The sequence below is a fragment of the Ictalurus punctatus genome, chromosome 3 (genome assembly GCF_001660625.3).
Source record: "Ictalurus punctatus breed USDA103 chromosome 3, Coco_2.0, whole genome shotgun sequence".
Taxonomy (NCBI): Eukaryota; Metazoa; Chordata; class Actinopteri; order Siluriformes; family Ictaluridae; genus Ictalurus; species Ictalurus punctatus.
In genome coordinates, this window is record NC_030418.2 from 5,129,275 (window position 1) to 5,152,842 (window position 23,568).

At 42.0% G+C, this 23,568-nt stretch overlaps 1 protein-coding gene across 1 annotated transcript in view; it reads left to right on the forward strand.

Moving 5' to 3' along the window:
* Positions 1 to 23,568, forward strand: part of mcu (mitochondrial calcium uniporter) — a 61,491-nt gene that overhangs the window by 18,396 nt on the left and 19,527 nt on the right. The window contains exon 3 of the mRNA XM_017463447.3: positions 9,280 to 9,390. Within this exon, the coding sequence (XP_017318936.1) occupies positions 9,280 to 9,390 (111 nt within the window). The remainder of the gene's footprint in view (positions 1 to 9,279; positions 9,391 to 23,568) is intronic.

Genomic DNA, 23,568 nt, shown 5'->3' on the forward strand with positions numbered 1-23,568 from the left:
CGAAACAAAGTACTGCTCGTCTCCCGTGCTCATTTACTCATTATTATACTGCCGAAAATGCTCCAATACCAGCATCCAACACCATGTGATGTAAGCCTAGTGCGAGTTGTTGCTCTGTTTTACACATTTACACATCCAAATACACATTATTACATATTACATTTTACAAGTGTAAAAATCAAAAGGAGATACTACAGCGTCTGACTACAATATAAACAATGTGATTGGCAGCCATTTTTGTTCTTGACGCCCCCCCCCGTCGGAAAGTTCCCGAGCCGTAATTACGAAGTCGTGGTGGCTTTCGTGTGCGTTCACGTCCGACCGGACTTGAAGTAAGCATTACAGCTGTACAGAACTCCTTCGCAGCATCCCTACTTAATGCAAGGTAACTAATGTAGCTAGCTAAAGCACTTCTTTTTAAAACCAGTTAGCTAGCGTTTGAAAGAATGAGCCTGTAGGGAAAAGACATGACCATGTGTACAGTCCAGAAAATCATCCATCCATCCCTTTTCTCAACCGTTTATCCTACACAGGGTCACAGGGAGCCTGGAGCCTATATCTCAGGGGACTCGGGGCACAAGGCTGGACGGGGTTCTAATCCATCGCAGGGCACAGTCGTACACGCACAGACACTACGGACAATTTGGCCTGGCGCACACAGAGCAGAAGCAGGAATTTAACCTCCAACCCCGGAGCTGTGAGGCATCCCTGATTGATTCATTAATGCTCAATTTAAAAAAAAAACTTTTTTTTTGGTATTGATTAGAAATTTTTTTAAAAATCGCGAAAAATTAAAGAAAAAAAAAAAGCATCCCTGGTTTGAATTTCTGCTCGTTGTGTTACGCTTGTTGCGTTCATTTTTCTCGACTAGCCTTGGGATTTATTCCATTCGTCGCCGCTGTATCCTGCTACACGGTCTCCGGGATGACTGCGGTTAATGATTAATCTCCGATGACGCTCCATCTCGTTAAAGTCCGAGACTGGCGGCTCTATCGTCGCTCCTCGCCGGTGGCATCCGACCAAACCTGTGCTTTTGTTCGAGGAAATCCTCTCCTCCCTACGCCGCATTACGCAATCTTAAGCAAACAGTTCCACTCTCTGTGCAGTTAGTCAGAGTAACCGACTCGGTCTCTCCCATTGTGTACGCTATTCTCTCTCAAAATATTTAACCTGCTCAACTGCATTGTCCACGGTTGCCTGGCCTCCCATGTTAAGGAGAGCGGTTTGAACCGTGTCGTTTACTTATTCATGCCTCATATCATTCCTCAAAGACGAGGCACACATGGTATTTTCTGCGTTTTCAAGAAGCATTGTTTTAAGCAAGGTGCATTTAAAGCCAGCATTGCTGCGAAGTTTGCCATCTTTTAAGGAGTTTAAGTAGAGCAGAATCACAATTGCCCATGTGCCAAAGTTCTTCATAGAAAAAAAAACCAAAAACGCCAAGAATATTCGTTGCCGTGTTATGAGCCGAATCGCAGCTCGGCACGAACGACTCGAGAAGTGGAAATTATACACTGAGACCTCAATGTTTTTGTTAGGAACAAGCTAACCAGATAACGGTGACATGTGCAGCCATGTTGCTTTAACGACGCTCCGTAAACGGGGAAGGAACTCGTCGTTAAGATGACTACTAGGTTGGGAATGCAGACGGTTAAGGCTCTGGGTTACTGATTGGAAGGTCGGGGGTTCAAGCCCCAGCGCAGCCAAGCTGCCAATGTTAAGCCCTGGAGCAAGGCCCGTAATCCTCTCTGCTCCACCCTGCGCTCTGACCCTATCCTCCTAACATGCAGGGGTATGCGAAGAAAAGAATTTCGCCGTGCTGTAATGTATATGTGACAAATAAAGACTCTATCATTTATCATTATTAACCCCGGAAACATGTTAAATATGTTTATATTGAAATATCCGTGATGTGCTTAGAGATTCTGGTGCTAATTAGTTAGTTCATATCAACAAAAAAAAACCGGGCAGAGTAAAGTATTAAAAGTGCCGCTGCATCGCTCACTTTAGGTAGTAATGCAGTGTTGCATAAAGTCGATGTTGTGTAACAGCTCGTATTTTCTTTCGCAACGTGCAGTGCTGCTCACAGGATTCCCTACACTCATGAAGTACTGCTAGCGACCGTGTCATGTAATTAGAACTCTCATAGAAGTCACGTGATACTGATTATGGAGCTGATGTGTGTCGGCTCTGGCACTAGGTTGCGACTGACTCTACTGACAAGGTGCCAGGTCTGGAGTCGGTACTTGTCCAGGGAACCAGTGGATATATATATATATATATATATATATATATATATATATATATATATATATATATATATATATATATATATATATATATATATATATATAGCCTGTTATTTCAGCCGGAGTGTTACGCAATCAGATGTGAGTTTCCTAATGGCCCGTGTGTAAAAAATAAGTGATGTGTTACTCTATGTGGAAATACTTAACCTAGCACGATTTGGAGAGGAACTAACACTTTGCTGGTATTTCTCACATCTCTGTAAGGGTCGCAGATGGACACAGAGGGACGAAGAGAAGCGTACGACGGGTTTCGTGTCATAAAGTCTTGTCTGCAGTATGTTGTCAACGCGCCGATTGGCAGTGTAGAGGGAATACGGCTGTATCTCTCGCTTTCTGTCTGTCTAGCTGTGCGTCAGTCTTCTGTCTCGCTCGCTCGCTCACTCTGTGTATCTCATACAGCTCTTGTTTTATGAATGGAGAAGCGTTGCGACTCAGTCATTCATCCCTGCTGCTTCAAATGTGCCCCAGTTGACAGACGAGCTCCTGCGCTGGCACGACCGAACGTGTCTGGATCTTTTTTGAAGTTTAAATCCTGTCTAGCTGGTGTACGTGTGTGCGTATTTCCTGTTTCTTGTTCCAGCTGAGCTCGGCCAGTTCGGACGCGTCACTGATGGATCAGCACGCACGAGATAACCAATGCTAGACCTCTCTCACCACACCGTGTCCTCGACCCACAATACCAGTCAAACGTTTTTGAACATCTGGAGTTTAATGACCATTATTGCTGAGGACCAAACAAAATAACTACCAGCTATCCGAAACCTAAACATGCGTGGGAATAATGAATTGGTCCCTCTCAGATCCTAGGAGGATTTGGGAGGTGGGGTCAACAATTAATGCTCTATATCTAATAGACTGGTAGAAAGTGTTAGTATCAACTGTGAAACATAAATATGTGGTGCGCTACAAGTGCCTGATTAAAGTGCTAATGATTTGAACCTTTTCCGGATTTAGAACATCGGCTGCATTGCAAAACGTGTGAAATCCCAACAGGTTTTTATTTTTTATTTTTTTAAGCTTTGAACATGAGAAATGTAAATATAATATTAAGGAAGCCTAGTGTCTTTTTATTTATTTTTGCTGCGTAGGCCTGTTTCAATTCTTGAATCGACACACCATAGTTCCATTATCGCATGTTGTTGCCATATGGCAACAATTACATTTTACCATTTAACAAAATACTCGAAATAAATAAACTTGTTTAAAAGACAAAAAATAAATGTTAACCCATGTCCGATAGTGTTTCAATTTTTTCCCTTTAAGTAGTTTTGCCTAAATCTTGAAAAGTTGATCAAATTCAAGGAGTCAGCACTACCTGGTCATCTGACAAGAATTTTTTTTTTATTATTTATTTATTTATTTTTGTCATGTCAAATTTAACACCCCCCCTCCCCCTTTTCCAGTTATATTGGAAAATAATCATTTTGTATTATTGCCTATCAAAAAAATTGGAGATTAAATGAATTGTTGCCAATATGGCAACACCATGCTATAAAGGGTTAATTAGATTGCCCCCCCCCCCCCCCCCCCCTCCCCCATCGAGCCGTACAGTTATTAGCTAAATACCCGTGCTAAATGTGGTTACACTTCTTATCATGGTAGCTTGAGTACCAGAAAGGGTGGAGCTAGGAATAGTGCAGATCAACGAGTGTCAAACATTCCTCATGCTTTCAGTCAAGTCAGACGTCCACCGTTTTTTGATATAACCCTAGCTAGAATTACTCGTTGAGCGGAGCGTACATCGCATTAAGCGTCAGTACTGGTGTCGGACAACATTCTCGTCGAGTACAAAAGCAAACCCTTTCAACCTCCAGAGAACTCCTGCTTTCACAGGTAATGTTTACAGGCAACGGCCAGCGTCAAGGGATTCAGCACTCTGAACGTTCTACAACACTCTTATGTTATGTAGTGAGCGTATATAGTGAGTGACAGTTTGGGGTTAGTGATTTTGAAAAATAATGAATGTGACATGGAGTGCATTTATTTCATTTATTTATTTATTTTGCAATTTTTGTGAATCAAATAATATTGTTCAAACGGATCTGATGGACATGCAGCGTAGAGTCCATGAGGTATTAATTATTAGAGAAGTGCAGGGATTTCCTGTTTCCAGAACGGCAGTGTACATGTCTCAGTATCTTAACCCCCCCCCCAAAACACACACACATATACAGATACATCGTCTTACTTCCACCCGGTCTGTTGCTCATACTGTGTAAGAGGTTGCTTAATGTTCTGGAAACCCCATCCCGTTTTCATTGAGTACACTGCGGAGAGCTAGAGAGAGAACAGCGGTGATCAGATATGAAGGAGATGGTCCTCACTTCTCACATTTTTTTTCTCTCTCCTCGTTTAGCTTTCGGACACACAAGCAAATGTTTTGAGCGTGTTTGTGTGTACAGGATAGTCCCGAGCAGTTTCTGCTTCTGCGTTAGTGCAGTAGGAAGGCGGCAGAGAGCAGTGATGGAGGGGAAAGTAAAGACAAACGTCAGCCAGAGTTTTAAGAGAACGAAAAACAGGACGGGCTCAAATAGACGAAGTGCTTAGAAAGACAGAAGGTCAGACATATATTGTTTGACCCTTCCCATGGGCCCAGGCTTTCATTATTACAGTCTCCTAACTATAGGATGTGAAAGAACGCTTCTTCCTCCGGTTTGTTCTGGTTTCTGTTCTATGGCTGAGCTTTAACCTCTCAGTTTCTGGCTTTTTTGTTTTCGATATCAGAGAAGTGATTGCTTCCACGCTGGATACATACACCCTAATCGGCATCGCCTTTTCCCACACGTTGAATTCTATGCAGAGAAAAGCATTATGAATGCAACCGCTGTATAATACATAAATAATAATAGAGTATAAAAACCCTCTCTTGTGTATCAGAGGGACGGACGTGTGTAGGTTATTATCCGTAACGAACTCCTCGACGTCCAGTTTGCCATGCCTATGTTGATGCAGTGTGTGTCCCCTCGGACTTGTGCTAAATGTGTTTGTCTTGCATGGGTACACACACACAGGCCTTGAACCAGCCTTCCGTTTGTTTTAGTCAGGACTATATTTAGCTCAGAACTTTGTGACAAAGGGCATCTCATTACCAGCCGTTTAGCGTGCTAACTCATGAAACAGAGCACTTATTAACTTCTCGGTTACGCTTCTCTTTAAAATGTGATCGGCTTTTGATATGCCAGTTCCCAGGAGTGTGTGTGTGTGTGTCGGAAAGACTGTCATACTGCCTGTCCATAAAGGTCTGAATACTTATTCTAAAAGATTCAAACAGGACTGAAATACAGAGTGACCTCATCAAGATAAGTACACTTAATGGTGTGTATCGCGTGCAGCGATTAAGGGGACCAAGCACTATGGGTTAAGGTGATGTGAAAGTCTTTATTTTGTAAGGGAGTTGTTCCCATGAACATTTCAGTTCATCTGTTAATTGTAGAAGCACCGAATGGTGAAATGACCCAGGACTTATTAGTGACCTTTGCGTCACCTTAAACCCACCTTTAACCAAGTCTGATGCCAATACAACAAAGCATTGCTGAAATACACGATCACTTCCTGTTTGGTGTCTCAGTCATTAACTTTGTTAGGCTGTCATTGGCAAATGGTTTCAATATCAAAGATCCTTTTATAGCTTTTGTGAGGAGCAGCTGATTTAGCTTTGATAACGATCGGACCAAGAAGTGTGTGTGGGGGCGGGGGGGGGATTCTTACAATTCACGATGGTAGTCACTCCAACATGGCAGACCTTGAAACAGTCTTATGTGCGAATGTGTCTCGAGCTAAGGAATCGAAGCCACTAATTTATAAGCAGATGTATTTGTAATGATGAGTGAAGGACAGAAATCTGTGACCAGATTTGGCCTGTTGGTGGCTCTAGAAGTGTCCCACTGGAAAAATTTAGTAAGAATACTTTTAGGACCATGCTGAGTCTGTGTGCCAAATTTCTTAACAAGGGCTGTCGTAGATCCCCATGTCGAGTATAATGATAGGAAAACATACAGTCGTTAAGGGCCACTGCACCTTTCGTGCTCGGACCTCAATAACTTTATAAAAATGGGTTTTTAGTAAGACCTTAATAAGATCACCGCTTGTAAATCGGCAATAAAAATCCACACAGGCCTTCACTTTCATTGCTAATATAATTATACAGTTGAGAAAACGTGGATAGGAAGTAACCTTTCTATGTCGTTCAGATCTAAAAATAAATATTTAGATACTGTATCCAGAACAAAATGTCAATCTGTTTTGAAACTCCTATGATGCACTAGGACATTCCAGCTTTGGAGTTTGAAACAGAAGCTGCACATTTGGATGGACATCATGTACACCTCAAGAGGCACGTTGACTGGAAAACGGCTGTCGGTAAAACAGCAAGAAAAAAAATGCTGCCCTTTGGTTTGTCATTTTAATCTGTGGGGAGTAGGCACTTTATTCACTCTGACAAGCTAATCATTGGCAATAGACTGGGCTGCCCCTGTTGGGAGGAGAGATAGATTAAAGTAAATCTTTCTTTGCCTTGAATGACACTCGGCCGCTCAAGTGCAGCCGAACTTTTACATGTCGATGGCCAATCAGTGGTCTAGCACTCGATCTTTTGCTTCTACGTTGTTTATTTATTTCTACAGGGATGCACTTAGCAGTGGGGCTTATGATCTTGTGTAAAAGAACGGAAATATTTCAGGACAACACCCAGTGCATGGTGACAGTGATAAGGCGTGAAGGACTGGTTCTACACCAGCAAGCTCGCACATTTGCTAGTGCTGGAGCTCATTAGAATCTTGTCACACAGCTCTTGTGAGTGTAGTTAAGCATCATCACAAAGCATGTTCGGCAAACCTCAAGCCATGACAAACAATAACTGCTTCAATACTGGGTTAATTAGAGGCTGCTATCTGAGCCCTAGCTACCCACACAGGTTTATATTTTATGCTCCATTACCTCTGGCTCAACACACATGTATAGGAATGTGTGGGTGCTTTGTGTATATATTGTATAGAGCATGCTTTAATGGATACCTTTTGAATTTAGAACTAAAAGTTCTGGAAGTTGGAAAATGTTTCAGTTGAAGTGTGTTGTGACCGAGAAATATAAAATATAAAAATGAGTTTTAGCCAGCACTTGAAGGAGTGGTTTGTTTCCCCGCTGTCCTCAGTGACCCCACCCGCTTGCCTTATAGGGAAAATCAGTAAACACCCAATAGCACTGCTTCGGCTTGTGCGGAGCCCATTTCTGGCCCGGAAAACATGTATACAGAAGCATATAAACAACAAATTAGGCAAATCTCTTGCATGGCGATAGATTTGTATTTCAACAAGTCACAGATTTTTCAAGCAACTTTATAACGAGATGATTATTAAAAGATATATAAACACTTTGGAAAAAAAAGAGTACTGTTGGTACTCTTTTAAAGTAAATCAGTAAATATTGTTTATTTAAATTTTTTCTAAACCAAGGTTGGTCATGGGAAGGGGCAAGGGCAAACCAAGATTCAGAGGTTAAGTGTGGTGGATTCAAGCCCCTACACCACCAAGCTGCCACTGTTGGGCCTTTTGAACACCGCCCTTAACCCTGTTATCATGGCCGACCTTGCGCTCTGGGTTATGCGGGGGGGATTCTCTGTGCTGTAATGTATATGTGATAAATAATGCTTTCTTCTTTAACAAATCCACTAGATAGCTAACCGTCCCATGATTTGTTTACCTGGACCCCTAAATAACTAGGATAAAAATGGTCAGCTAACATAATCTAATAACATACGACCAGCTAGCTAGCTAGTTAAGTGCATTAATGGAGAGATATGAATTCCCAGCGAGGTCAGGACTGTCACAATCGTCGCACGCAGTGTTTGCAACGCTGACCAGTCGTTGGCGGATGTTTTCGGCTATGAGACGTTCCGGTTTTGCAATAGCCACGAGGAAGTAGGGCTTGATTTCTTTCTCTAACCTACTTGCATTGTGGCCAACTACGAATAAAACAAAACAAAAACAAATAGTTTGAACGTGAACTCTGCTTGCATAGGGTGTCTCAGCTAGTGACTTTATTTCCAACCTTGAATATGTAACTTGGCATGAGTATTTCCCAACTTGTAAACATCTCGCACCTGGGGAAACAGCCCCATGTCTACTGTACAAAGTGAACGAGATGACAGCTTTGAGTTTTAGGTATTTAAACTCCTTGGTATGCGAGTTAATGCCTTGTAATCTCAGGATTTCTTCACATCCTTGATCTGTTTCTCTGCGCTTCCCTCTTTGACTCCGGCAAAACAGAGTTTTACAGACCCTCGAGTCTGCTTCTCTGAGCCTCGTATGAACCTCCAAGAAGACTTTTAGTATAATTAATTGAGAACGTGTCTAATTGGCGTTAATGTAGGCTCTGATGGGGCACAGCTGGCGTGATTGCTATTGTTAGAGGAAAAGGAGGAGTTGTTCTCTCCTACACACAGAGAACTAGCAGAGCCTAAAGCTCAGAGCTGAATTATTATTATTTATTTATTTATTTATTTATTTGCACCTTCACTTTAAGCGACTGGCTGTAAACATATTCTGCTTTACGTTTCTGACAACGCTGTACGGTACCAACACCATGCAACACGAGCTTAATGCAAGCTCATAATATGAGCAATAAAATGAAACTCTATATGGTAACAGTTTTGCTCTAATTTACATCATTTTTAATAATTAAATACGGATCATCATCAAAGGAGAGGCAAAAATACTGTTATTTTGTAAAGTACTATTTTTAAAGGCTAGTACTGTTGATTGCTCCGTTTCCATCACTTTTTTTTTTTTTTTTACTTTTCCCCTCGAATGAAACCTGCATACTGTATTAACCAGGAGCTTTGTGCTCATGGCCATGGGCATGGGTGTGAGAGTCAGGTGTCCACATACTTTTGGCCCGTACAGAGTATTTTGTAACCACTTTCTAGAACACCCTGCTCCATGATTTCAGTCTGACGCTGTGATGTGTTCTGCAGGAGACGCTATCTGGACCGTTCGTCCAGCAGAGTGTGAGAAGAGGACACAGCCTGAGGTCTTCCGGCAGGGCAGCGCTCTTCAGCCAGTCCAGGGCCTCCCTACCTCCCCAGGTTAGTGCGATCGGATACAAAGAGAATCGGTAAAAGCCGCGTGTCAAAACCAAACCTGCGTGAAATGTTTTTGAGCTCCACAGGAGTTTTGAAGATACCGTGTGGTAAGCTACAGTGATTACCAACCGAAGCCTTATCTAAGATCAAGGATAACAAAGGCCTTCCTGTACAGTATGTGTTCGATATGGGTTTCTCAGTGCCACTGCCAATGTTTTCGCTTCCTCTCAGATTCAGTTAATGCGGTCATTATCACCTCCAAACCCCAGATGGAATACTCGGCGTAGAGAATTCACGTTTCTGGAGCGAGCTTGTAACAAATCGATATATAAGCCGTCATGTTTATACACTCAATCAAACTAAACAGCAGCAAGGCTTTGTGTAATATTTCGACCGAGAGCCGAGCTGCTCTCTCAGTTGCACGCATGTCTCAGTGCGGTCAGAAGTGTTATCCCAGACTAACACATTTTTAAAGCTTCAATCGCAAAATTTTAAATGAGGATCATTATTATTATTATTTGACCTTAATGGATATAAAAAGTATTTGTTGATTTTGAACATGAAAAAGTAACCAATTAAAAAGTATTGGGTTTTTGGGTTGTTATTAGGGATGCATTGATACCATGTGGGGTTTTTTTTCTTTTTCTTTCTCCTTTTTCTCAGAATGAGTACAGGTTTTCCGCTGACTGTTGATACTGATACTGATGCTAATACTAAAATGAGTAACCTACTCGGTACTAACCAATCGGGGTGTCGGGGAACGTTTTCTTTTTTTTTTTTTTTAGCTCTGATTATATTAGTTGCTGTGGTGTGGTGTGCTGCTAGCGAACTCTACGTCTAAATGCTGAGGTTTTTATGTTTAAACCTCGTTTAATACAGAGCTCGGAGCTGGCCGACCCAGGTACGCAGAACAATATCAGCGAGCGGGGTTATTAAAAACGCTCACCTTGATTCACGAGCAAAGAGAAAACCTTGGAGAGCGAGTTGAAAGGAAGCGCTGAACTGAAGTGCTCTCCGATGTAGAAGTTTCTCAGACTGGTTGATTACTGCTTGTGAGTACTTGCGGCCTAGTACACACAAATAAGTATAAATATGATGTGTTCAATCCCTGAAACTCTCATTTAAGTCACACACACACACACACCCCAACCCTGATATGTAGGTGGCTGCATCCGCTACACAAAAATCAAGAAGGTGGCGTTTGTGTGCAGAAGAATAACCAACACTGTGTTAGTGTAGCAGGATGTGCGAGGAATGCTCCACTGCTGTGCACTGATAATTCAATGTAGTTTTCCTTTCTATAGCGCTTTTAACAGTGGACATTGTCCCAAAGCAGCTTTACGGAAAAATATAAATTCAGAATATAGATTTTAAATGTATGAATTTGTCCCTAATGAGCAAGCCAGAGGCGACGGTGGGGAGGAAAAACTCCCTGAGACGATACGAGGAAGAAACATTCAGTACGTTTACATGGACAACAATAATCCGATATACTCTGATTAAGAAACTAGCATGTAAACAGCCATTACTGATGTCTTTAAAGTCGTACTCGAAGTAAACACAAATGGAATTAAGACGTGTGGAGTATTCCTGTTTTAGTCGCGTTATCGACGTGCGTTACAGACACGTACACACCTTAATCACACTATTAACGTCGTGTGAGAGTTTTCACCGCATTTTGCGACAGGACACGTACACACACGACAGCGCTCAACCGTTTGACGGCAAATGAGAGAGCACGGCCGCGTCCTAAACCACGGACTTACCTGCTACAGTATATAGTAGGTGAAATACATGCATCTCGCCTAGCGGGTGTAATACACATATTTCGGCTAATACATAGTAGATAAGTACGCGGTTTGGGACGCAGCCTGCGGCTTCAAGCAGCTACATTAACTGCACTTGAAGCTTCCATAAAATTAAAAATGAAACGCCCAGAACTGTATACGGTACCATAACGAAGACCAACTGTATGTCGATACGTGAAATTCTGGAGGGACGTCGGACGGCGTGGCGTGAAGACGTAATGACACGTGCTGTTAATCGATCTATTTACTATAACATGTAAAACGGGAACATGAAATGAATCATCTAAAAGCAACTCGTATAAACACCTTAATCAGAATATTGTCTTATTCAGAATAAGGTCAATAATTAGATTACTGCTGTCCGTGTAAACGTAGTCAATGAGAGGAACCAGACTCGAAAGGGAACCCATCCTCATCTGGGTGACACCGGATAGTACTATTGTAAATAGATCCGTTTATAAATGTGCTAATACTACATGGTCAAATAGTGCAGTTGTGTAACTGGGAAAATTCTAAGTCTGTGTTGTTGAACTTCACTGTTCACTGATGGAGGCTTGAGTGCAAAATTGTTTGTGGTAATTGCAGTCCGAAAGCTGTCATGGCAACTGTAGTACCTGCCATCATAGCATAACTGTTCATATGAATTGAGGTCCAAATCCATCTTTATGGATTTTAAGTGGTACCATCCTCAGTAATCTCAATGATCTTTAGGCTGTACCATGTGGGGCCATGCTCAGCAGCAGCATGTGACTTCCAATTGATGAGAACTAGGGCATCAGGATGGATCGGGCAGGTCAGGATCACTGATATCTCAGGAGTAACAAGAGTAGCTCGACAATAACGTGCGCAATCGGACTGAAAAACCCACGTCACCATGTCGGGGTCTTGGATACAATGGTGTTTATTTTTAGATTTTCGTGCAGGTTTTTATTAGTTCTCTGCATAATCCTGAAAAAAGTCTTCAGCTTATGACCGACTGAATGATCAGCTTTTTTTTTTTTTTTCCCCCAGCGCGAAATGAAGACCAGGTCTGGAGAACGTGTTTGGAAACTCATTTGCACGAGTACACGTCTCCCTCATTCTCACTTTCCATACCGCGGCGTGAACTTCCTGTCTAGATTTGAGGGCTTTTTTTTCTCGGCCAGTGGCCATGGTAACCGCTAGTCTTGACCTGACGCTGAGTGAAGTTATTTTGATTTCCTTCTCAGTGCAGATTGTTTGGCTGATCGAGCCCAGTATCACAGCTGCAATACGTTTCAGATGATGAGCTTCAAGGTTAAGTGTCTGCATTTTTAATACGGTGGATTTATTTATTTATTTATTTATTTATTTAAATCTTTCTTCCGCTTGCTTGTTCCAACAGGCATATGGGCTATATAATATATTTGAATAGAGAATAGCCTATTTGATTCTGTGCCATCTCGGTTGCTGAGTAGCACATTAGTGAGCGTATGCTTGTGTATGCATGTGTATGCATCCAATTCGATATACGTGGCACATAAGGAGTGATCATTAGATAGCTGAGAGAGGAGAGATGATGAGATTGGTGTGGTGCAGAGGAATAGGTAGCGCCATGATAGAAATGCGTCATCTTTTACCTTCTTACTTTTGATTTATTTAGTTATTTATTTATTTTTAGTTTAGCTGCATTCCATCCAAATGCCTCATGTTGACTCTTAACGTATCTGTGTGTTTCATTGCACATGTTCACTTATTTGGGGGTTATTAGGTGAGGAAAGACCTCTTGAGAGGGAAGTTCCTCTCAAGGTTTCTTCCTCATATCGTCTTAAGGAGTTTTTCCTCGCCACCGGCTCGCTCAATAGGGAGAAATTCACACACTTAAAACCTGTATCCTGTGTTTATATGTTTCTGTAAAGCTGCTTTGAGACAATGTCCGCTGCCCAAGCATGTGCATGTCCAAGCGCTATACAAATAAAATTGAATTGAAAAATGAATGTTGCGGCATGATGACACTCGAGTGCGCATATGACACCCGAGTATTTCCCGCTACTGCTGACCCAACACCTCTGATATGACGCTGACTGAATCGGCGGGGTGTCTCACAGCAGCTCGGGAACATCTTATTCGAAAGATATTTATACGTCCCTGATTCAGTTTTCTTTTCCACTATACAGTCGAGCCTTAAACGAAGGGTGTTGGCATTTTAACTCTTAGTAATATCGGCTCATTATTACTTAGTAGGTAGCTATAGTATCTTTTTATATGATGTAATAAAAACGACCCTGCAAATTAGAAAACACTTTCAAGACTGTGAATAAGTGTCCATTAAATGCGCCCCACCTCAAAAAAAAATCCCCTCAATTCCTGACCCAATCAATTAAATGAAAAAAGATAAAACTGGTACAGACATTTAGTAACAAACCAGGTGTGAGAAAACACTCGAATTATTTAACTTGTACTGCTTTGGCTTCAATTGCGCTCGCTCTCTCTCTCTCTCTCTCTCTCTCTCTCTCTCAACACAGCACCTGAGACCCTCCATGTGTTGCTCTGGGACTCAGAATTGAGCTTGTGGAACCTGGTTCCATCGTTTAATAACGCTTTGTGCGCTATCTGCTGCTCTCCCGTGTTAATTGGATTCTGTTTTCAGATCTGTATTGCCACACATCCGATAGCATTATTCGGGACAAGTGTCTCATTCTGTAGTTAATGTCTTGTGAGAACTCGTGCGCAGAAACGATTTCAATGTCTCATTCCGTACCGCTGTGGTTCCAAATGAATGTGCATCTCCAGCTCTGTAGACATTTAGTAAGATTGTGTCTCAGCTTTTCCTTTGCTTCCATCCATCTCACTTTCTCTCTCCCTCTCTCCGTCTCACACTCTGTTCCCTCGGTCTTTCTCTCTACCCGCATTGCTGTAGTGAAGGGGTCAGATGTGGCGTTGATCGCCAGGGTCTGCGGATCTTAGCCCGTGCTGTGCTGACAGGTTATCTCTGCTGTCAGAGCTGTGCTGCGCGGCGTTGTCACAGACGACTTTATCATACTTTCTGAATGGAGAATGGTTTGCATCACAGAATAACACATCGGCAGTGTTGTTTGTTATACCTTTCTAGTTGCTTCTCCTTCAGTCTCTGCTTTCACGTCCGACTCTTTCTTCGTACTGCAGTAAATGTCAGTAGAGTACATACAGTCTCCAAATGACTGCAAACTGAAGAACACGTACTCGTGCACGATCGTGGCCTTGGGGGTTTGTTTTTTTTCTTTTCTTTTTTCCATGGTAAACTCCATGACACCCAAGCACCATATATGGTGGGCTCCTGAATCATCTCTGGCAGCTTAGCACATTCTGCTGCCTTATTTGAGCCGAGTTAAAGGGAGCCTCCATCTCTTCCACTTTGTCCTTGGCAGACGCTGCTACTTTAGCTGTATCATAATCCTCTAAGTGAGTGAGAGAGAGCGAGAGAGAGAGAGAGAGAGAGAGAGAGAGAGAGAGAGAGTGTGTATGCTCTACAGCACTGCAGAGTGACATTAGGTACTGTAGTTTTGCTTATCACAGGCCTTTATCAGGGTTTCCTGATAAAGCGTATTTCATCCTCCTGCAAGCACTGATAATTACTTTGATATTTAAAAAAATGAAAAAATGACGAATAATTCTGTTTGTTTAAAACAAGAATAATTAATAAAAAAAAAAAAAAAAATACAATTAGCCTTGTCTCAAAACTTAGTAATAGTGTTGCTATACTCATGGTGTTGCTGTACTAATGATGCACTATACTCATGGTGTTGCTGTAGTAACGGTGTGCTAAACTCATGGTGTTGCTGTAGTAACGGTGTGCTATACTCATGGTGTTGCTGTACTAATGATGCACTATACTCATGGTGTTGCTGTAGTTAACGGTGCGCTAAACTCATGGTGTTGCTGTAGTAACGGTGCGCTATACTCATGGTGTTGCTGTAGTAACGGTGTGCTATACTCATGGTGTTGCTGTACTAATGATGCACTATACTCATGGTGTTGCTGTAGTTAACGGTGCGCTAAACTCATGGTGTTGCTGTAGTAACGGTGCGCTATACTCATGGTGTTGCTGTAGTAACGGTGTGCTATACTCATGGTGTTGCTGTACTAATGATGCACTATACTCATGGTGTTGCTGTAGTAACGGTGCGCTAAACTCATGGTGTTGCTGTAGTAACGGTGTGCTATACTCATGGTGTTGCTGTAGTAACGGTGCGCTATACTCATGGTGTTGCTGTAGTAACGGTGCGCTATACTCATGGTGTTGCTGTAGTAACGGTGTGCTAAACTCATGGTGTTTCTGTAGTAACGGTGCACTATACTCATGGTGTTGCTGTAGTAACGGTGCACTATACTCATGGTGTTGCTGTAGTAACGGTGCGCTAAACTCATGGTGTTGCTGTAGTAACGGTGTGCTAAACTCATGGTGTTGCTGTAGTAACGGTGTGCTATACTCATGGTGTTGCTGTAGTAACGGTGTTCTAAACTCATGGTGTTGCTGTAGTAACGGTGTGCTATACTCATGGTGTTGCTGTAGTAACGGTGCGCTAAACTCATGGTGTTGCTGTAGTAACGGTGCGCTAAACTCATGGTGTTGCTGTAGTAACGGTGTGCTAAACTCATGGTGTCGCTGTAGTAACGGTGTTCTAAACTCATGGTGTTGCTGTAGTAACGGTGTTCTAAACTCATGGTGTTGCTGTAGTAATGGCGTGCTAGATGTTGGGAAGGCGTCGCTGTTGGGATGGTATTGATGTTGGGAAGGCGTCGCTGTTGGGATGGCGTCGCTGTTGGGAAGGCGTCGCCGTTGGGATGGTATTGATGTTGGGATGGCGTCGCCGTTGGGATGGTATTGATGTTGGGATGGCGTCGCCGTTGGGATGGTATTGATGTTGGGATGGCGTCGCCGTTGGGATGGTATTGATGTTGGGATGGCGTCGTTGTTGGGATGGTATTGATGTTGGGATGGCGTCGTTGTTGGGATGGCGTTGTACTGGAACTGATGGAGGTGAAATTGAGAAATGGTTATGAATATGCTCACTGTCTGCAATTAGCCTACATTAATGTAAGCCACATTATTCTACTTTAATGCATAATGGAATACTTTTCAAATAGAAAATAAATATACTAGACCTACATTATTCTTCGTACCTGTAACTATAGGAGAAATCTGCTAAAATGGCAACAAAGTCATACCTTTCCCATTTTGGAAGACTTCCTGTTACAGCATAATTAGGTATTTTCTGTATCTGTGTAGTAAAAGGCATGCCACAAGCATAATTGTAGTCTGTGCAGCTGCATACGCTCAAACATGATATGCTGTTTTATTCAATTAAGGGATGACATGCACGAGTTAGATGCCTTGGGTGTGGGAAAATAGGTACCCATGACAGTGCAAATTTGAGAAAGATTACAGGAAACACTGCAGCATATACACCCAAACATTCTCCTGTTCATTGAAGATACTCCCAAATCAATAATAGTCCAAAGTTTTAACATTTTCTTAAACTCCCTATTCTCAGCTCACGGAGTTCGCAAAGGGTCTGGCTACTGACTAAAGTTTTTCTTTCCTTACCTCTCGCTTTATTATATAGTAGCCTGCTTTACAAGGAGCTGACCATCAGCTGAAAAGGATGACTCGGGTGTAAGCAGAAGATGTAGTACGAGTAGGATTACACTGTGCTTCTGTGTCTGTGGAAATGAAAGCATGTAGCACTAACTCCACGTCAGACCTCATGGATTATTTTCCTATAACAGCAGGACCCTGTTGTGTTCTTTTCCTTATGAATACCTAGCGTTCTACGTTTTGCGAAATGCATTAGAGAGTTGAAAACGGGTATGTGAATATATCAGCAGGGGAGAGATGAGGAATAAAGTGTGGAGGAGCGAGGAATTAAAGATAAGCCAGAGTGAACTATCCCACTATCTCTTTGCTAGATTTAATGAGATCTTCAGCTGAAACCAGTTACATGCTCTTACTCTTCTAGTATCCAGCCATTAACCTTTTCTTCCCCCAGCCAGCATTCGACATGTACAAGGCACAGAGAAGATACGTTCTCACTTCGTAAGGTATCTCGGGCGGTGTTCACATTACAAGCTTCATTGCACCGTCCCTTTTTTTAAATAATTTTTAAAAAAAAATCAGATCTGTCTATATTGATTATTTCCATTGTTGTCCTTTAAACCTCTCTCCTGAAACATCCCATATTAGAGGTCGATCGATAGTGGATTTTACCGATACCGGTAAGTCGGGTTAATTTACCGATTAATCAACTGACAGTTTTTAAAATTGATACTGAATGAAAATATAAAACGCGAAGGAAAATATTGCTGAACTTTATTACAAAAATAAAGAGTACTGACTGTACCATGAAAATGTACTATGCTTTTTTTTTTAATGAAATTAATATTAATTATTAATAAATATTAAAGTCAATAAAAGACATCCATCCAAACTGAACCAAAAAGTAACACTCCAAAAAAAACATCTGAAATGAATAAAAAAAAAATAAAAAAAAAACACTTCAAATAACATAACATAAATATTGGTCAGTGATGGTGTTTATTTCGCCTCTAGAGGCCGCTCTCGTGCTGTATAACGACAGCGGACGCTTCTCAGCTGCTCCCGCTATCAGTGTGGATAGTGTCGATAGTTCCACAAATCGGTCGTCTGTGCCGATCAATGGGTCGACCTCTATCCCATATTCGCACTTGATTTCTTAGCCGGTTGTTTTGTTTTGGATGCTACTCTGGAGGTTCTGTCCAGTTTCGAGTGAATTGATTCCCCAAATATGAAGCACATCACCAACTGCACTATCCTTCCACTGATTTATAGGCATTGCTGTTGTTTTTGGCGACGGTGATACGAACATGTACGTTGGAGACAGGCAGATTTTTTAAAAAGTTTTTTTTTTTGACGGAGTTAGAGTATAACGTTCTCTGTGATGGACCTCGGGAGCCCTGCGGCAGAAAGGATGTCTGATTCAAGGGTGTGTTCATGTTTTTATGGATGCCCATGTTGTCTGTGGGAGAAGGTAAAATACCCTGAGAGCTCCTTGCCTGAAGGCACACATCGATACTGATAGTGAATACGCCCAGAACTGATAGAATAATAACAAAAGAAAATATAGAGGAGTGGACGTGTGTGTGTGTGTGTGCGCGTGCAGAGCACAGATGATGGACAATCTCACAATCTCCACGGCTGCTCGGGCAGAGTTTCAGTTGAAGGGATGAACGGAGGACGCAGCTGATTAAACGCAGCCCATTTGCTCCTATTGGAAGAGGCTGAAACAAAGCGCGCCCGTTCCTGTTTGCTCAGTCGTGTCTCTTTATCTGTGCCCTCGAGTGAGCTCTAAGGACGCAGGCTTTTGGAACGGGAGAATGAAACGCGTCTCGATTTCCGCAGATAAAGCTGTCTGGCGTGTTCAGACCGAGGCTTTCCACCGCCGATTAATCCCAAGTGCGGCGCAGTCGACGGACGTGCGTTAATCATATCGATATTCCCACAGTATATTTTCGATCGATGTTTTAACAGTACGAGGGTTTGTTCCACGGATCCGTCGTACTGCGCTGCGTCAAAGCTGACGAGTCGCAAAACGTCGACGCGTACTCGTCTTGTGCGTCTTTCGTGGGTCGAGTAAGGATGTGAAGGCTCAATCACATCTCTGCGTTTAAAAGATTCGGAGGTACATAAGGTGCGTCCCAAATCGCACACTCGTGTACTATTCTACGCCGTTTTTGTTGTATCAATAGTGTGATTAGTGTGTTCACAGCCCAAAAAACACTCATTCAACCATCAACGATGAACACTTCATGCACTCGACGGTCGCAACTTTTTTGAAACTGGAAAAATCATGATAAAGTTGCATTCTCGGTTGGATTTGGGGAAGCCACTTTTTCAGTTTGATTTGTTCACTGCAAACAGCTGAAAGTCTGTACATTTGGACAATAAACCTGGTGCAATGGGGGTTGAATACTTTTGATTGCAACTGTACACCTCCATCTGACGGTGGCTGAGGTCTTGTTAGGCATAAAAGGAAACATTACCATAAACGGCAGAATGCACCAATTGGTTTTTGTTATCCCTTTGGGTTTTTTCGCCGATGATGGCGCCGTCACGTTACGCGCGTTTGACGTAATTTGCCCTCGAGCGGGAAACACCATATACGTCCGGTTAGTACAATACCGAAAGCGCGCCATTCGAGACGATACTACCTTCTAAAAGAGTGTACAGTGCATAGTATAAGTGCATAGTGTATAGTATGTCATCTGGGACACAACTACAAACTCTGGCTGAAGCTGCTCGTTCGTACTGGTTTGACATGAACGGTGGTGTTGTTGTTGTTGTTGTTTTTTTAATGAGTCCTCTGTCTCCGAATTGTTCTCTCCAACCCTAGTGCTTATTTCCGCTACTGAAGCAGTGACTAAATCTTTCTTAATTAACGTTGCAAGGCTGAACGATCACTCTGAGGATGCATTTGTCATGTAAGCTAGGAAAGACCTACACACAGTACGTGCCGGGGCGTATTATTTATTGGCAGCACCGACGTGTAAGCTCAAAGGTTGTATTTCCTCAGCACATTTCCTAACCCGAAATAAACACTGTGACAGACTTAAAAGGTTTTTTTTTTTTATTTCCAGCCGATTGTTGGTTTAAAAACGCCGAAATAAAAAAAATAACATTATGAACACAAATAAAGCATCTGAGAAGTTTGCTTGTGGTGGCGTGGTTGTGGTCAGCTGTCTGCCTGTTTGTAATACTAAATATATATTATCAAGACGTTTGCTGATGCATAATTTTGATAAACGTGTTGCGGCGTGGGGGAAACCCTGCACACGATGATACGTTGACCGTTTTCTAGTATACACGGGTCCGAAAGATTTCCTGAACCGATTTCAATCGCAAATTAACGTTTCAGTTCTTTCTACCTCCAAAATTCCGTTCCAAAGAAACATGTTGATTTCATTTGACGTAAATTTTGTTTATGTAATAAAGGAAACGTGTATATGAAGGATAAATATGTATATAAAGAATATAAAACTATGCCTATCATCATCATCAGACCTGCCTTTATTCATTTAACAAAAGGTCTATATTATTTATATTTTATATATAATATTATATAATATAATATTATTTAATTATTTATGTCGTAAGGTTGCGGTGGACTTTAACAGGAAACACACAACACTGTTACCAAAACTAATTAACAAACTCAAAGAGACTGGAAGTGTTCCGGACCGACCGAGAAGCGGACATCCACGCACATCCACCGACGAAGACACCGATGTGGTGCTGGTAAACATGGTCCCCTGTGTATGTATGGAGACTTTTGGGGACACTCTGTCGAATACTAAATAAAAGATACAAAAGCTAACATGTGCAACCTGTGACACATAAACACAGGGCGTGTAATGAAACACCAGAGATTAGGTTGCATAGGAAGTAGAGAGCAGTTGCAGTGTCAGTCAGGGGCCGGCCACTATGGGAGGTTTGTATATAAACGGGGGGGTTCGTATATAAAGTCACATACGACCAGTTATTGCAGCTTGCGTGACCTGCAGGCTAATGAAACTGAGTCGAGGGCCAACACCATCTGTGTGTATACGCAAACACGAAGCCTCAAACTGAGCAGTCCTCAGGCTACCTCACACACTTGCGCGCTCACGTGTGTGTGTGTGTGTGTGTGTGTGTGTGTGTGTGTGTGTGTATGTGTATATATATATACATATATACACACACACACACACACACACAAAAGCAGAACAAGTAGGACATGTCTCATAGTGTCATCGAGATACGTGACCTTGGAATCAATGTCAGATGTTGGCCAACTAATGGCAACATTTAACACATTTTGTAAAGCTCACGTCCGTCACGTGTGCTCATATTCGAGTGAAACGTGCCATCGCGATAATAAAAAAACAAACCGATGCAGGGACGGACGGATCGGCAAGGACGGGCGAGTTACGTGTCAGTGATGGCAGCTCTTCATTCGCAGTCCCCTGGTGAACGAGCAAGTCCAGCAAACTGTTGCTGTAATCATCTGAATCCTTTTTAATACTCGTATGGACAATATTTCCAGAAGCAGAACGTGTCGAAAGAGCGCAGCACAAAAACTGTAAATATAGCGTTAACGCTAGCACGACACAGCCAGACACTTTCTACTGAGCGAAAAGAACACGATCGCTCAAATAATGTCTTTAGCGATGAGTGTGCTCTGTTGACATTAGCACTCCTTCTTAAAATATTAGCTGCGTTTGTGCTTGTGGCTGAATGTTTGTATGTCTGTGTGTTTGTTGGGGTGTCGGTGTCATGGTTTAATCAATAATCCATGCTGTGTTGTGGACAGGTTACGGGTCTTGAGCTGATTGGTGTCAGGCTAAACAATAGGTGAAAAAGATGCCCATTCATTGGGTATGTTTAGTCTTTTGATCCCGTAGATTAAGAACGTCGAGACGAGAACACTTTCTAAGCGCTTTTTTTTTTTTAAAAAGAAAAGGATTAGACTCCCGTAATTACCTTAACGATTGAAGAATCGAGCACTGCTGACGTGGCCCATATTAAATGGAATATTATGTTTGGTGTGTATGTGTGAGACTCCTGACCCATCGTGCTTGGATGAATAATTGATATTATTACAATATCAATAATTAAATGTACCGAGTTCTGTATTTCCTTCAGCACCTATTCTAAGAACTATTCCTTACACCATAAGGATTAGCACGCAGCGGAACTAAACAAATTAGTTATGATCGTCATGTTTGAGCCACACCGATCGGTCATAACGTTAAAACCACCCGTCTAATAATTGTGCAGCTAAAACACCTCTGACCCATCCAGGCTCCACAAGACCTCTGAAGGTGCGCTGTGGTTTCCGGCACCAAGACGTCCGCAGCGGACGTTAACTTTTTCAGCAATTTGTGCTACAGTAGCTATTCTGTGGGATCAGACCAAATGAGTTCACGCGCATCACTGACTACGTTTACACGGACAGCAGTAATCTAATTATTGACCTTATTCTGAATAAGACGATATTCTGATTAAGGTGTTTACATGAGTCGCTTTTAGAATACTCCTTTCATGTTCCCGTTTTACACGTCATAGAACAAAGAGGGATTAAATCTTTTCTCTCTGTTGAAAAAAAATAAAAACGCAGACGGTCTTGTCACTGAGAACCCGTAGTAATTCTCGGCTGATCCGCATAAATACAATAGTACTAATCTAAAAATATAAATATGATTCTGCATAGATTTAGAACCATAAAATACGCACATTGTTAATAATAAGAACAGAATCACAGCCTGATTAATGAGATGCCCATAATATCGAAAGATGCTTGAAAGACTATAACATGGATGGCAAGATATTCTACATAATAGATAATATATGCGAATGAAAATGGCACATCCGTGTAGACTTGGGAGAACTACCAATCAGATTGCAGACGCGTCAGTGTAGAAGAGTCAGCAGCCACTAAAAGAAAAAAACCACTGAGCAGATTTCTGTCCAAAGCAGCACGGATACGGTTCCTGCTGAAGGAAACGTATTAAAATTATTTAACTGTCTAGAAAAGTGGTTCTCAAACTTTTTTTTTAGTAGCCAGAGAGCCCTTTAACCGAATGAACATAAATTATACATTCCCCTCGGTACGGCTTTATAAATGGAGGAAGAAGAAAAAAAAAAACGCCTGCCGGAGTTATAAAGCATGTAAATATTTATACTTGAACGCACATTACAAGCATTCATCTCAAGCAGGATTTCGGACAGAATGAACCTATTCATCTTCATTTACAGCAATGCTTGAATGCTCTGGCATTAAATAATAATTATTATAGCTACAAAAAAACACACACGGAAAAAAAACAAGTACTATACAGCAGTGGTTTTCAAAGTGGGGGCCGCGGCCCCCTTGGGAGCCACCAGGGGGCGCCCGGGGGGCCTCAACAATTTGGTGTGAAAAATAAATAAATACATGATTCTCACTCTCAGACAACCACACACACACAATTAATTCCTGATGTAATGTAAAGATGAAAGAGGTAATTATTAATAAAAAAAAAAAAGGGGGATACATTCAGAAGTCTGTATTTTTAATGTTTTATTAAATCTAACCATCCATCCAGAACCATCCATTTCGGGTATAATATGAACCGATGGCACTCTCCGATAACTCGCCTCCGTCAGTTACTCAGCAATAGGTGCAACTTCGGAAGACTCGAGTTTACTAACATCTAGCAGAAGGACATCATGGACAGCGTTGGGGCTGTCGTGGATGCTCATTGAATTGTTGTCGTTCGGTCCATGGTCGTGCCAAGATCTGTTTTTCGTCATCTCATAATGCTGGGCATAGAATTAAAAATAATTACGCGGCGTTCTCCCGGTGTAATTCTCACAGTCATG